Genomic DNA, 12,283 nt, shown 5'->3' with positions numbered 1-12,283 from the left:
CTGGCACTGCCCAGGGCTATTGGTGTTTAAGGAGACAGTGAGATGACCCATTTGGCCCCTGGGAAGGGACATAACGGTTGGTCTGGCCTGGCTTCGGAGGATCTCAGAAAACAGATGAGTAACATTGGGATAATAAAACTGTTTCTCAGATCCTGGCTAGAGGTGGAGATTTTAAAGGTGGATATTTTAAATGTCAAATACAAGCCATTTAGGCCAAATCCAAAGCTGGTCTGGGGCAGAGCTGTGGACTTCAGGGCTGCTCTCTGAACGTCCTCGCCCAGCTGGCCTGGCACCACCATGTGGATAGTGCCATGCTGCTGGGAGCATCCCTGCTCTCTCGTGCCCGTTTTGGGGTGGACCGCAGAGAGGAAAGGATGGCCTCTCAGGCAGGCAAGGCTGTGGGGTCCGTGCTGAACGGCATTCAGGGCCTGACCTCTTGAAATGAGGGGTTTGAAGTCATTTACGTTTCTGAGTTTGTTCTCCTCAGGGTTGTTGTGGCTGTTCTAGGTCTTCTGCGAGACTATAAATTCTGGAGTCAGCTTGGGGATTTTTGACTGTATCAGCATTGAATGGATAGATTGAGTTCTTTCCAGACTATGCCTTGTGCCTTTTCCTGCCTTATTACAACATCCAGGGCCTCCAGGACAGTGGTGAAATGTGTGTCTTGCTCTGGAGCTCTGGGAGAAGGTGTGGAGATTCACCACTGAGTGTGACAATAGCTAGCTACAGGGTTTTTGTAGATGTCCTTTATCAGGCTAAGTACATTCCCTTCTGTGCCTGTGAAGGGATGCTGAATTTTACCAAATACCTTTTCTACCTCTGCTGGAGATGACAGTGTGGTCTTTCTCATTTATTGCGACGTGATGCCTCCTCTGAAGATACAGGCAGACCTTGGAGATATTGCAGGTTTGGTTCCAGATAACCGCAATCAAGTGAATATTGCCATAGAGCAAGCCACATGAATTTTTTAAATTTCCTGGTGCATATAAAGTTATGTTTACGCTGTACTGTAGTCTATTAAGTGTGCAATGACACCATGCCTTATGAAACATACATATCTTAATTAAAAACACTTCATTGCTAAAAAATGCTAACCATCGTCTGAGCCTTTAGCAAGTTGTGATCTTTCTGCAATAGTAACATCAAAGATCACTGATCCCAGATCACTGTAACAACTACAATAATAATGAAAAAGTTCAAATATTTCAAGAATTACCAAAATGTGACACAGAGACATGAAGTGAGGAGACGCTATTGGGAAAACGGCACCTATAGACTTGCTCGATGCAGGGCTGCCACAGATCTCCAATTTGTAAAAATCAGTATCTGCGAAGCACAGTAAAACAAGCCATGCCTGGACAGGGTTGACAGAGAAAGAGGCATCGGAGCTGAGGCCCAGCACTCAGGTGGTGGACAAACCACCAGTGCAGGGAAGGTGCTGGGGTCAGGAGATGTGCGGCCATGTCCCTGTGGGCACGATGGCAGTGGGAGAATGCTCAGTGCTCCCGGCCGTGAACCCCAGGCTGCTCCCTGTGGGGCTCCCTCCCCTCCAGCCACCCCCAGCCCCACACTCATTCTGTGCCACCACAGGCATCCTGGAGTTCTTCCACCACCAGTTAAAGGACATTGTTGAGTATGCAGAGCTGAAGACGGTGTGCTTCCAGAACCTACGGGAGGTAGGCAACGCCATCCTCTTCTGCCTGCTCATAGAGCAGAGCCTGGTGAGTGCCCCGCCCCGCCCCGCATCCCACCAAGCCCCCTCCCCACGGGTGATAGATCAGGCCGAGCTTTAGACGCTTGATTCAGTGGGGTTATTTAGTGGCGGAAGGGGAGCAAGTATCGTAAAGCACCCATCTTTTCTCATGACTGTTTAGACTTTAATTTGAATTTGTTCCCTACAACTGGAAAACAGAAATGCAATGCAGTTCATCATTTAAGAATGTTTTATTATATAGTATTTGTTGCATCTAAATTAACATATGTGATATACACGTAAGGTAAAAGCACTGCTGCCTAGGGGAACTGTGTATGATGGAAAGTTCCATAGCTGAGGCTGTGGAGCCCTCAAAGTGTGGCTCCGTGTGAAGAACTGATTTTTAAATTTTGCTGAAATTTTTTTTACATTTAAATAATTGCATGTGCCCCATGCCTACTGCAGTGGACAGCATAATAAAGCAAACACCAGGAGCCCACCACCACTAGGAAAGCACACATGGGACCCCCACTTTCTCCACTGATTGCCTCCTGGTGGTGTCATTTAGCCTCTCCCTCTGTCCACTGTAGACCATGTCACCTGACAGTTCTGCACTGAGAGCCTCTGAGAGTGTAGCACGGACTCTTGGTGGCCTCACTCTGCCTTTCCCTCAGGACTAGAGAGCCGGCTGTCTTCCCTGGTGCTGGCCTCTTCCCGTCCTGTTAAATGCTCCGTTTGTATCTTTTGTCCATTTTACTACAATTTGTGTATCTTCTGTATGTTACACTTAAATGCAAATACCTCCCCGTTTTTGGCTTGTCTTTCCACTCTAACCGTGGTGATGTTTGGTAAACTGATACTCTTAATTTGAGTGTAGTCTCTCTCTGTTTTTTTTTTTTTTTTCCTAATGGTTAGCACTTTCTGTATCTCTTCAAAGAAGTCCTTTCCTACCTAGGGGTCATAAAAATATTCTTTCATATTTTCTTCTAAAGGTTTTGGGTGTTGCTTCTCTTTAGTTTATAATCCTTCTGGAGCTGGTTTTTGTGTGTAGTGAGATGTGGATGAGGTTCTTTCTTCCTCTGTGGGGTAACCAGTTGTCCCTCCTCCAGTGGCCGAAGGAAGACTCCTTTCTTTGCTGGTCAGCAGTGTCACTCTGTCATCCTTCAGCTTTTTGTGGATGTGCTGGTCTGTTTCTTGGCTTTCTTCCTCATTCCACCGGTCTGTGTGTCTGTCTGTGGCTTCTAAAACATCTTACTCATGGTAGCTGTAACTTAAGTCTTGACACCGGACAGGACGTGCTCCTAACCTTTTTCTTCTTCAAGCACATGCTCCCTCTCTGTGGATCTTTGCTCTGCTCTGAAAGTATTAGAATTGGCTTGCCAAATGCATTGAAAAAGCATATTGGCATTTGGATGGGAATTGTTTTACATTTCTGGCTCCGTCTGGGGAGCTCCTCTGTTACTTCTTAAAGCAGTCTCTTGTCTCCGGGGCCCTGGCAGCTTGGCAGAGGCGAGGTCGTGTTTTGCAGTGACCGGGGCTGGGGTGCCCGTACACTGTGCAGGGCGTGGCAGTCAGACTGCCAGGCCTGTAGGGGCTGAGCCACTGGACTGGCCCTCTTACACCCAGGTACACAAAAAAGAAAATATGTTGGCTCTCATGTCAGGGAGCCCAAGGTTGGGTACAGGGTACAGCCTCCGGTCAGGACCCGCATCTTCTGGCTTCCCCTCTGCTACTCTGCTCCCTGGAGACCCTTTCCATGTGGTGCCAGAGATGGGCAACTCCCAGCCCCTCACTGTCCCACTAGCTGTGACTCAGCCCAGCACACCTCCCCTGCAGCAGGAATGGTGGTGCAGGGCCGGCGGGCGGCTCCCTGAAGAGCTGGTGTCCAGGGCAGCCTCACTCTAGGAACAGCTGAGAGAGAACTGAATCTTTTATCTTTCACATGTATTTCCATGTGAATTTTTAACAAACAGATAAGTTAGGGAAAATTCCTTTAAATAGTAATCACTCATCATGAATCTTAAAGATTTAATATAGGAAAATTCCCTTCATGAGTGACTTGTCCTGAAACACACACATAAAGGGAACACTTGGACATTTGTTGGCTTCTGGAAGGAGTGTGATCCTGCGTTAGAAACTCAGGGAAAGAGAAATCTGGAACTGATGTGATCCTTCCCTGCCCAGACCCTTCAGTAATTCCTATTGTCTATACCTGGACACCAGTGCAGCCCTTCTGAGGCGTCCAGCACTCTCAAAGCACCACACCCCCGCCCTTCCCAGGCATCCAGCACTCTGGATGGCCCCCTGCAGTTCTGGAGGACCAACCTCAGCAGTGGCTGGACCTTCCAGGTCTCAGGAGCCAGGTGAGTGCTGGGCCTCGGCACCCAGGTGACACAGATCCCCAGTGTCTCTTCCCTTCTGAGACCAGGGCCTGGGTCTCAAGTTTACACCCTGTACTGGGCTCCCTTGAGTGACAAGCACAGTGCTGGGCATCTAGGAAAGACATTAAGTCAGTTGATCTTAAAGCAAACTTTGGCTTATGAGTGGACGGATGTTTCTGAAACAATAGATAAAAAGGTCATCTACAACTCAGTTGAGTGCCATTTTCTTTTCACTGCAGATTCCATGGCCCATGAGTGGCCCCTGGACACGGTGGCTCTACCTGCAGGAATCTCTGTCCCCACCCCCTCCTGCCCTCTGTGCACCATCACCCTTTGCTTCCTCCTTCCCCCCTCACCTGTCAGAGCACCTTATGGCAGTGGCAAGAAGCCGCACACCTTGTGTTGGGCAACTCTGCTCCCAGGCCCTGCCCCAGACTGGAATTTTGTGGTCTTGCGTTTGTCCTTTTGGAAATAAGGGGTGCTGTTTTCCAGTACCAGGGTGGGACTCTGTAAGATGAAAGATGCATTTTCTCACTCCATCTCATCAAACCCAGTTTCCAGACACTGATCTCTCCTTGGTGGTTGTTTTGGTGTCTCCAAGGAAAGTGGTAATGAACTGTGTTTGGCATTTGTGTGGACTCCCATTAATATAAATGGAGATGTTAAGTGTAGATGTGTTCTTGAAATTGTCACATTAGAAAAGTGGGGTAACCGTCACCCAGCTGCAGGGGGCACTGAGCCTGTGGTGAGGCCCCCAGGGTATTGGTGGCCCCAGCTGGCACCAAGATTTGGTTCGGTAACCAACAATGTTGATCCTACTCTGAACCTCTGCATTGGATAGATACGTCTACCTTTCTGAAGAAGGGTTTTTTTTGTTCTTTAAATTCTGCTCTTTAAGCCCAACCTGAAATTTTTGGTGATATAGTTCTTCTTAGCTTATATGTGTATGTGTGTGTTTACTGAACTTTTTGTTTCAGAATAGTTTTAGATTGCTTGTTTTTGGGGTTTTAAAAAATAAATTTACTTATTTATTTTTGGCTGCATTGGGTCTCCATTGCTGCGCGCGGGCTTTCTCTAGTTGCAGGGAGCGGGGGCTACTCTTCATTGCGGTGCACGGGCTCTAGAGCACAGGCTCAGTAGTTGTGGCTCGTGGGCTCTAGAGCGCAGGCTCAGTAGTTGTGGCGCACAGACTTGATTGCTCCGCAGCATGGGGGATCTTCCTGGACCAGGGCTCGAACCTGTGTCCCCTGCATTGGCAGGCGGATTCTCAACCACTGTGCCACCAGGGAAGCCCTGCTTGTTTGTTTTTAATACTGGATTTTATAGCCATTCTGCCTCTTTCTCTGGCTTGGTTTGGGTGCAGAAATTTGAGTTCATTGTCAGTGACACCTGGAAGCTGTACTGATAGCCAAGTGGTCCCTCTAAAAGTGGTGTTGCCAGCAGGCAGCTGCTTTTACCACCTATAGAGCCCTCCATCTGTGTGGCTCTGCCCCAGCCGTTCCACCCAGCAGCCCTCTTCCCTCATCAAAGTTTCCCATCCCCCATCCATTGGCCCAGCCACTTTCTTGCAGTTAGTCACCTTACAGGTGCCCTCCAACCCCCTCTTGGTGCAGATGGGCTGATCACCCGTCTCCACTTGGCTTTTTTCACTTGACAGTAAATATATTTTGGAGATCACTCCACATCAGTAAGTGGTGACGTTCCTCAGCCTCTCTTAGCTGCGTGGCACTCCACGGACGTTGCCCCCATGCTGTGTTTGCATGCTGTGCCGTCGCTGTCTGACGCCTTCCTTCTTTAAGCGTGTCCTCTTTCGGCCACCACGCCTTCTCCTAGTGCAGGGGGCCTGGGGACCAGGTCCTGTGTGCTCTGGCCAAGAGGGGCTCCCATCACGTGTGTGCTGCGTGAAGAACTCGTATTGTTGCTGGACTTGGGCACAGGAGACGGGGTGGAGGTCAGCCTCCCTCTGGAGGGTTCTGGAGGAGCAGGGGTGGCTGATTGGCTGCTGCACCGGGCTTACGTTAGGTGACGATGGGACCCTCACTTGATGGGTGCAGAAAGCCTTCTCTTCCTCCTCTTGGTCTTAGCCTTGCTTTCATCTTTGGGGAGATCCTCAGAAGGGAAACTCTCATCAGTTAGTATGTTTTGACTCTCTGATAACCATTTCTTTAACAATTTGTTTTATTAAGGTTTCAGGATGGGTGTTGCACAGGAGGCATGAGAGCCCGTTCTCGTCTTCCGCCTTTTTGCCCTGCGGTGAACGCACCGTGGTCTAAGGAGCTTTCCCTTGTTTACGGGCCCTCGGACTCGGGAAGGGCGCCCTGTTCTTGCCCATCTTTGGGTTCACGCTGGGCTTTTAGGAGTTCTGCAACCCCTGTGACATTGGAAGTAAACTTTCTCCCTGCATTGCATTGTTCTGGAGGTCTTGTGTAGCGTGGCGTGTTTTGGTTTTTTTTTTGCGGTACTCTCATTGTCGTGGCCTCTCCCGTTGTGGAGCACAGGCTCTGGACGCGCAGGCTCAGCGGCCATAGCTCACGGGCCTAGCCACTCCGTGGCATGTGGGAGCTTCCCGGACCAGGGCACGAACCCGTGTCCCCTGCATCGGCCGGCAGACTCAACCACTGCGTCACCAGGGAAGCGCAGCGTGGGGTTTTATTGCCTCTTTAAAGGAGTTGGTGATCCAACAACAGGTTCAGAGCGACTGCTCAGAACCTTGTTTTCGGCTCTGTGGGGAATCGCTGACGCTGCCCCTTCCTCCTGCCTTCTGCGCTGTTTACACAGGAAGCACCTCCTTCCTATCTCTGCACGGAGGGCTGCAAAACTGTAAATACGAAGGCCACGTTCAGTTCTGGGTTTACTCATGTCTCTGTTTAAATTAGTCAAAAGTAAGTAAAAATGAAAATTCAGTTCCTTAGCCACATTCCAAGTACTTAATTGCCACATGTGGCTGGTAACTACCTTAACAACACAGCTAGGGGACATTCCCATCATCCCAGACTCCTGTTGGGCAGTGCTGTTTGCAGTGTTTAATTTACACTAAATGCCAAAGATGTGCCTTGTTTTCAGTGCCTGATTTCTTTGTCCATTTTTGCTGTGAGATAAGCTTCGTAACACAGCCTTCTTTTTCTTTGTTCTAGTCTTTAGAAGAAGTATGTGACCTGCTGCACGCAGCCCCTTTCCAGAACATCTTACCAAGAGTCCACGTGAAAGGTGAGCCAGCCCTCTGACCAGGGCAGGGATGCATGTCTGTGTGGCCAGAGAGTTCTCTTTAGTTACAGGCCAGCTTTGTTTGAGTTTTGTGCCTGTTCAGTCATAACCTGGGGTAATTGGTAACATAATGTAGTTAAATGAGTATCAAATAACGGAAGTATTTAGGGCTGAAATGCTGTGCCTTGGATGTGCTTCAGAATAGCACGGAAGCAGAGGTGTTGGGTATCTATGAAAGAAGAGTGCCATCTCATGATTGTTGCAGCAGATGGGCACAGAGGGTTCACTGTACTGTGCTGTTTTTGATTATATTTGGATTTTTCAGTAAGTTTTTAAAAGTGAATATTGAACAGAAAATCAATTCTCTGAGTTAAAATAGCAAATGAGCCAGTTCCATGAAAGAATTTTCAAAGAGAACCTACATGTGTAACGTTAAACATTTTTCATTTGGTTGGTTTTTGTTTGTTTTGACAAAATTAAACTTGTGCAGTTGTTATTCATACAAAGGAATAGAGTATAAAATATTTTTTTCCACTGCAGAGGGAGAGAGACTTGATGCCAAAATGAAAAGACTAGAATCAAAGTATGCCCCACTGCATCTTGTCCCTCTAATCGAAAGACTGGGAACCCCTCAGGTAATGCATGTTGGGGCTGCTGTCACTGCCGTGAGCTGGGCCCACACATTAGGCCACTGGCGGGGTTGGGGCTTGAGAGCATGGGCTCTGGGTGAGACCCAGCCCTGAAGCGTCGTGAGGGGGGACGAGCCCGCTCAGCGGCTCAGGCCCCAGTGTCTCAAGTGGGGCTCGTAACAGGACCTTGTCACAGGGTGGCCGGGAAGTCTGAATGAGCTAACACGTGGACGGGACTTAGAACATCACCTGGCACGTGAGACAGACACAGAAAACGTCGCTGTTTTTGTTGTCCGTCCCTTCACGAAGAAGGCCTTCTCATAGGTTTTTAAGAACAGAAAGCAGGGAGGAGTTCCATGAACTTAGACCAGCTACATCAGAATCTCTCAACCTCAGCACTGTCGCCATTTTGGACGAGATAATTCTGTGTTGTGGGGATTGTCCTATGAATTGTAGGACATTTAGCAGGATCCCTCTACCCACTAGATGCCACTAGACCCACCCCAAGCTGTGTCAACCAAAAATGTCTCCACACATTGCCAGATGTCCTCTGGAGACAAATCACTCCCCGTTAAGAACAGCTGTACTCGAACGTTCTCAACTCTGAAATACGTTTAGTGTGGTAAGACATACGGGTAATAGCTGACCTATTTATTTTGTTGGTACTTCTTTCTAAAAACCCTCTTCTGCAAGCTGGGATAGTTTCCAGTGAGTCAAAAACAAAACTGGAGTACTTTAGTTTCAGCACTCTAGCCTCCTGCCATGCCCGTGACATTTTGTCCTTCCTACAGCAAATTGCAATAGCAAGAGAGGGGGACTTGCTGACGAAGGAGCGCCTCTGCTGTGGCCTGTCCATGTTTGAAGTCATCCTGACTCGGATCCGGACCTTTCTGGACGACCCCATCTGGCGTGGGCCCCTGCCCAGCAATGGGGTCATGCACGTGGATGACTGTGTCGAGTTTCACAGACTGTGGAGCGCCATGCAGTTTGTCTACTGCATTCCTGTGGGAACACACGAGTTTACAGTCGAGTAAGCACGTGTGCTCGGGGCGAGGTGGGGGAGAGAACCTGGCGCCGGGCTAACACAGGGGACCACCTTCCTCTGGAAACGGACCCCCAAATTGCTGAGCTGCTATAAAGATGCTCAAGTGGGGGCTCTTGCCTGAGGCCCAGCAAGTGCCTCAGGGCTGGGCTTCTGGAGTTCTCTGAACTCATGGAAACTTGTGCAGGTCAGGTGTACATTTTGCTAGATAGGAAGGCTGCAACTTCATGAACTCATTCTTCATGGAGGAGCCACAGTTTGCCAGAGGAAGCCCAAAGAGGTGTTTACCAGGGGCACACCTCTGCTCAGCATTCCAGGCGGGGCACACAGGTGGTTTGGTCGCTGGAACCTGATCACTCATCCTACCTACTGCTTCTTGTCCCCAGGCAGTGTTTTGGCGACGGGCTCCACTGGGCTGGCTGTATGATCATTGTGCTTCTTGGGCAGCAGCGGCGCTTTGCTGTACTGGATTTTTGCTACCATCTACTCAAAGTCCAAAAACATGATGGCAAGGATGAAATTATCAAAAACGTGGTATGTGGAAGTTTCACAAAAAAAGATACTTTCTAGTTATTGTAAGTCGTTTTTCTGGGAATGTTTCTCATGCCAGGACAACTGAAGCATTCTTTTCACTCCCCAAATGAATCTAATAGAATTAGTAAGTAAAAGAGTCTGGTACTGAAATACTAATGGTTCCATTTTCCTTCTGTTTTCAAGGTATGTAGACCTACTTCAAATTATAGAGCCTTGTAAGATCTGCAGTTTCAGATTATTGGCATACCCTTCAAGTCTTGTAGCTCCCTTCACTGTAGTTAAAGTGTGTTTGGGGCTTTTTTAAAGGTCTTTTTGTGCTTTATGGATTCTTTGTAATTGAATTCCAGAAAATACTCTGCCATTATCTTTTCAAATATTTTAGTTTTTCTTCCATTTTGGGACTTCAGTTAGATATGTGTCAGACGGACTTATCTGGTCTCCACTTAATATCTCAGTTTTCAAGGCCAGAAGTCGGGTACAGCACAATTCAGCTGGGTCCTCCATTTACAGTTTCACAAGTTTCAGTGTGTCTGTAGGGCTGTGCTCCCTTCTGGAGCCTCTGGTCATGGATCTGCTTCCAGACTCATTCAGGTGGTTGGCTCAATTCAGTTCCTTACAGTTGGAAAACTGAGGTGTCCATTTCCTTTTCCTTGGCTTTCTGGGCTGTACCCAGAGTACTGTCTTCATTTAACTAACTCACTTCAGCTCAGTCTGACCTGCTGTGCTTTTACTTTCGAAAGTCATTAGTTTATATTTAAAATGTTGATTTGCTTCTTCTTCAAATCTTGGTAGTAACTGATAATTTTATCTTCTTCATGGAATTTTTTTCCAATTTTTATTTCTTTACACATTTCATGTATCTTATATTCTTTTTTAGTTCTAGTATCTGAGGCCTCGAGGGATATCTAAAACTCTGAAATGTTCCACTGTGTTGGACTTTTTTTTCTTTTTGTCTGCATCAGGTCTTAGTTGCGGCACGCGGGATCTCACTGCGGCACACAGGCTCTTCGTTGCGGCACGCAGGTTTCTCTCTAGTTGTGGCACACGGGTTTTCTCTCTCTAGTTGTGGCGCGCAGGGCCCAGAGCACGTGGGCTCTGTAATTTGAGGCATGCAGACTCTCTAGTTGAGGTGCGCAGGCTCTGTAGTAGTTGTGGCGTGCAGGCTTAGTTATCCCGCTGCATGTGGGATCTTAGTTCCCTGACCAGGGATCAAACCAGCGTCCCCTGCATTTGGAAGGCAGATTCTTTACCACTGGACCACCAGGGAAGTCCCTGTGTGTTGGATTTTATTTATTTGGCAGCTCTTGTTTGATAGGGTTTTTCCCTAGGATTTTCATTTACTGTTCATCTCCCAGAATTATTACCAACTTGGGACCACTTTAGCCTAATGAGAGGTCCAGGCTTCATGGAGAGTCTCCAGGTGTAGTCCACCTTGCTTACTGCCCAGGCTGTCTCCTCATCCCACTGCTGCTGGTGGCATCTATCCCTGAGGAGTCCTGGCTTTTGCTTTACTTCCTGCATAGACAGAACCAGCAGTGCTTGTGTTTTTTTTAATCCGGTTCTATTATAGCATGAAGGTCTGTCAAAGCATCCTGTCCACAATAACTGGAAATATTTAAAACTTGTGTTATTACTAGTTTACTGGTCTTTCCCCATTGTCCATATTATCTTCATCTTTACATTCCTGGCTTTTAGGAGGTGTCCTATAGGTTCTTAATACCTGTTTGTTGAATAAATAGGTCTTTAAGTTTCACAAATGAATCTACAGTTAGTAGCATGAAACCAACAGAGAAATGATGCAAAATATATTCATTGGTCCAATAGTTATATTAATGAGATGGTATGTGTCAGTAGTTTGCTATAATTTTTCTGAGAAAATATGAAAATCCTGACATTTTGACACATGAAGAATAAATGTGTAACTTTTATTAGTAAAACATCCTAATTTTAACTGTTGTATGTAGCCTTTGAAGAAGATGGTGGAGAGAATTCGCAAGTTCCAGATTCTGAATGATGAGATTATCACTATCTTGGACAAGTACTTGAAGTCGGGCGATGGAGAGAGCACGCCTGTGGAACACGTTCGCTGCTTTCAGCCACCTATCCACCAGTCTCTGGCCAGCAGCTGAGGGCATGTGTATCACCTGTTTTTGAAGAGTCCCAGTACTGGCTGCATTTAAGAACTATAAGGGCATGTTTTTCTTTCCATAAACTAGTTAGATTTTTAGGAACTATTTTTCAGTATCTCTGTGCCTATTAAAGGGGGTGTTTTCAATCTAAAAGCTTAATTTTATAAAGTTGACTTATTTTTCTACACTAAAATTGTATATACTTTTGGTAATTGGGAAGTCAGAGGATTTGGCTGCTGAGGGTTGCCATCATGTCCTTACAAAATTATTTTCCATTTTTCTATGGAATGTTCCAACAGCTAGCTATGTTATGAAGTGCTGCTGAGTTCATCCATTTATCCTTTAACAAAGGATCCGTAACATTTAGGGAAAGACTTGTGAACTTAAGCAAGAACCTTAATTACCAGCTAATTGTGATAAAACCCATTACCAATTAGAATTAAACTTCATGATTATTTAGGTTTTGTTTAGGGGTTTTTCCAGTTTTTTTATGAAAATCTTTTCTAAGTCATTTGTTTCTTTCCCCTTTTTGTGTCAGTGTTTCAGAAAATAGTGAACTTGATTTCTCTGCTTCTGCTAAATCCAGTTGTGACAAAATCTAATTTGTGAGGTATGATTTAAAGGTTACAGAAATAAAACTAATGAAACCCGTTTGTGTTCATTTACTGTGA

At 46.8% G+C, this 12,283-nt stretch overlaps 1 protein-coding gene across 3 annotated transcripts in view; it reads left to right on the top strand.

The window, feature by feature from the left end:
• The window catches only part of CYFIP1 (cytoplasmic FMR1 interacting protein 1), a 95,108-nt gene extending 82,845 nt beyond the window's left edge, over nucleotides 1-12,263 (top strand). For all 3 annotated transcript variants that reach the window (XM_032638069.1, XM_032638068.1, XM_032638067.1), the window contains 6 exons: nucleotides 1,591-1,721; nucleotides 7,209-7,281; nucleotides 7,819-7,913; nucleotides 8,699-8,937; nucleotides 9,336-9,483; nucleotides 11,448-12,263. In XM_032638069.1, coding sequence (XP_032493960.1) covers nucleotides 1,591-1,721; nucleotides 7,209-7,281; nucleotides 7,819-7,913; nucleotides 8,699-8,937; nucleotides 9,336-9,483; nucleotides 11,448-11,612 — 851 coding nt within the window. In that variant the 3' untranslated portion in view covers nucleotides 11,613-12,263. The remainder of the gene's footprint in view (nucleotides 1-1,590; nucleotides 1,722-7,208; nucleotides 7,282-7,818; nucleotides 7,914-8,698; nucleotides 8,938-9,335; nucleotides 9,484-11,447) is intronic.
• The last annotated feature ends 20 nt before the right edge of the window (nucleotides 12,264-12,283 follow it).

This window comes from Phocoena sinus, chromosome 7 (genome assembly GCF_008692025.1).
Source record: "Phocoena sinus isolate mPhoSin1 chromosome 7, mPhoSin1.pri, whole genome shotgun sequence".
In the NCBI taxonomy this organism is placed as follows: domain Eukaryota; kingdom Metazoa; phylum Chordata; class Mammalia; order Artiodactyla; family Phocoenidae; genus Phocoena; species Phocoena sinus.
This window is presented reverse-complemented; position numbering and strand designations above follow the sequence as displayed.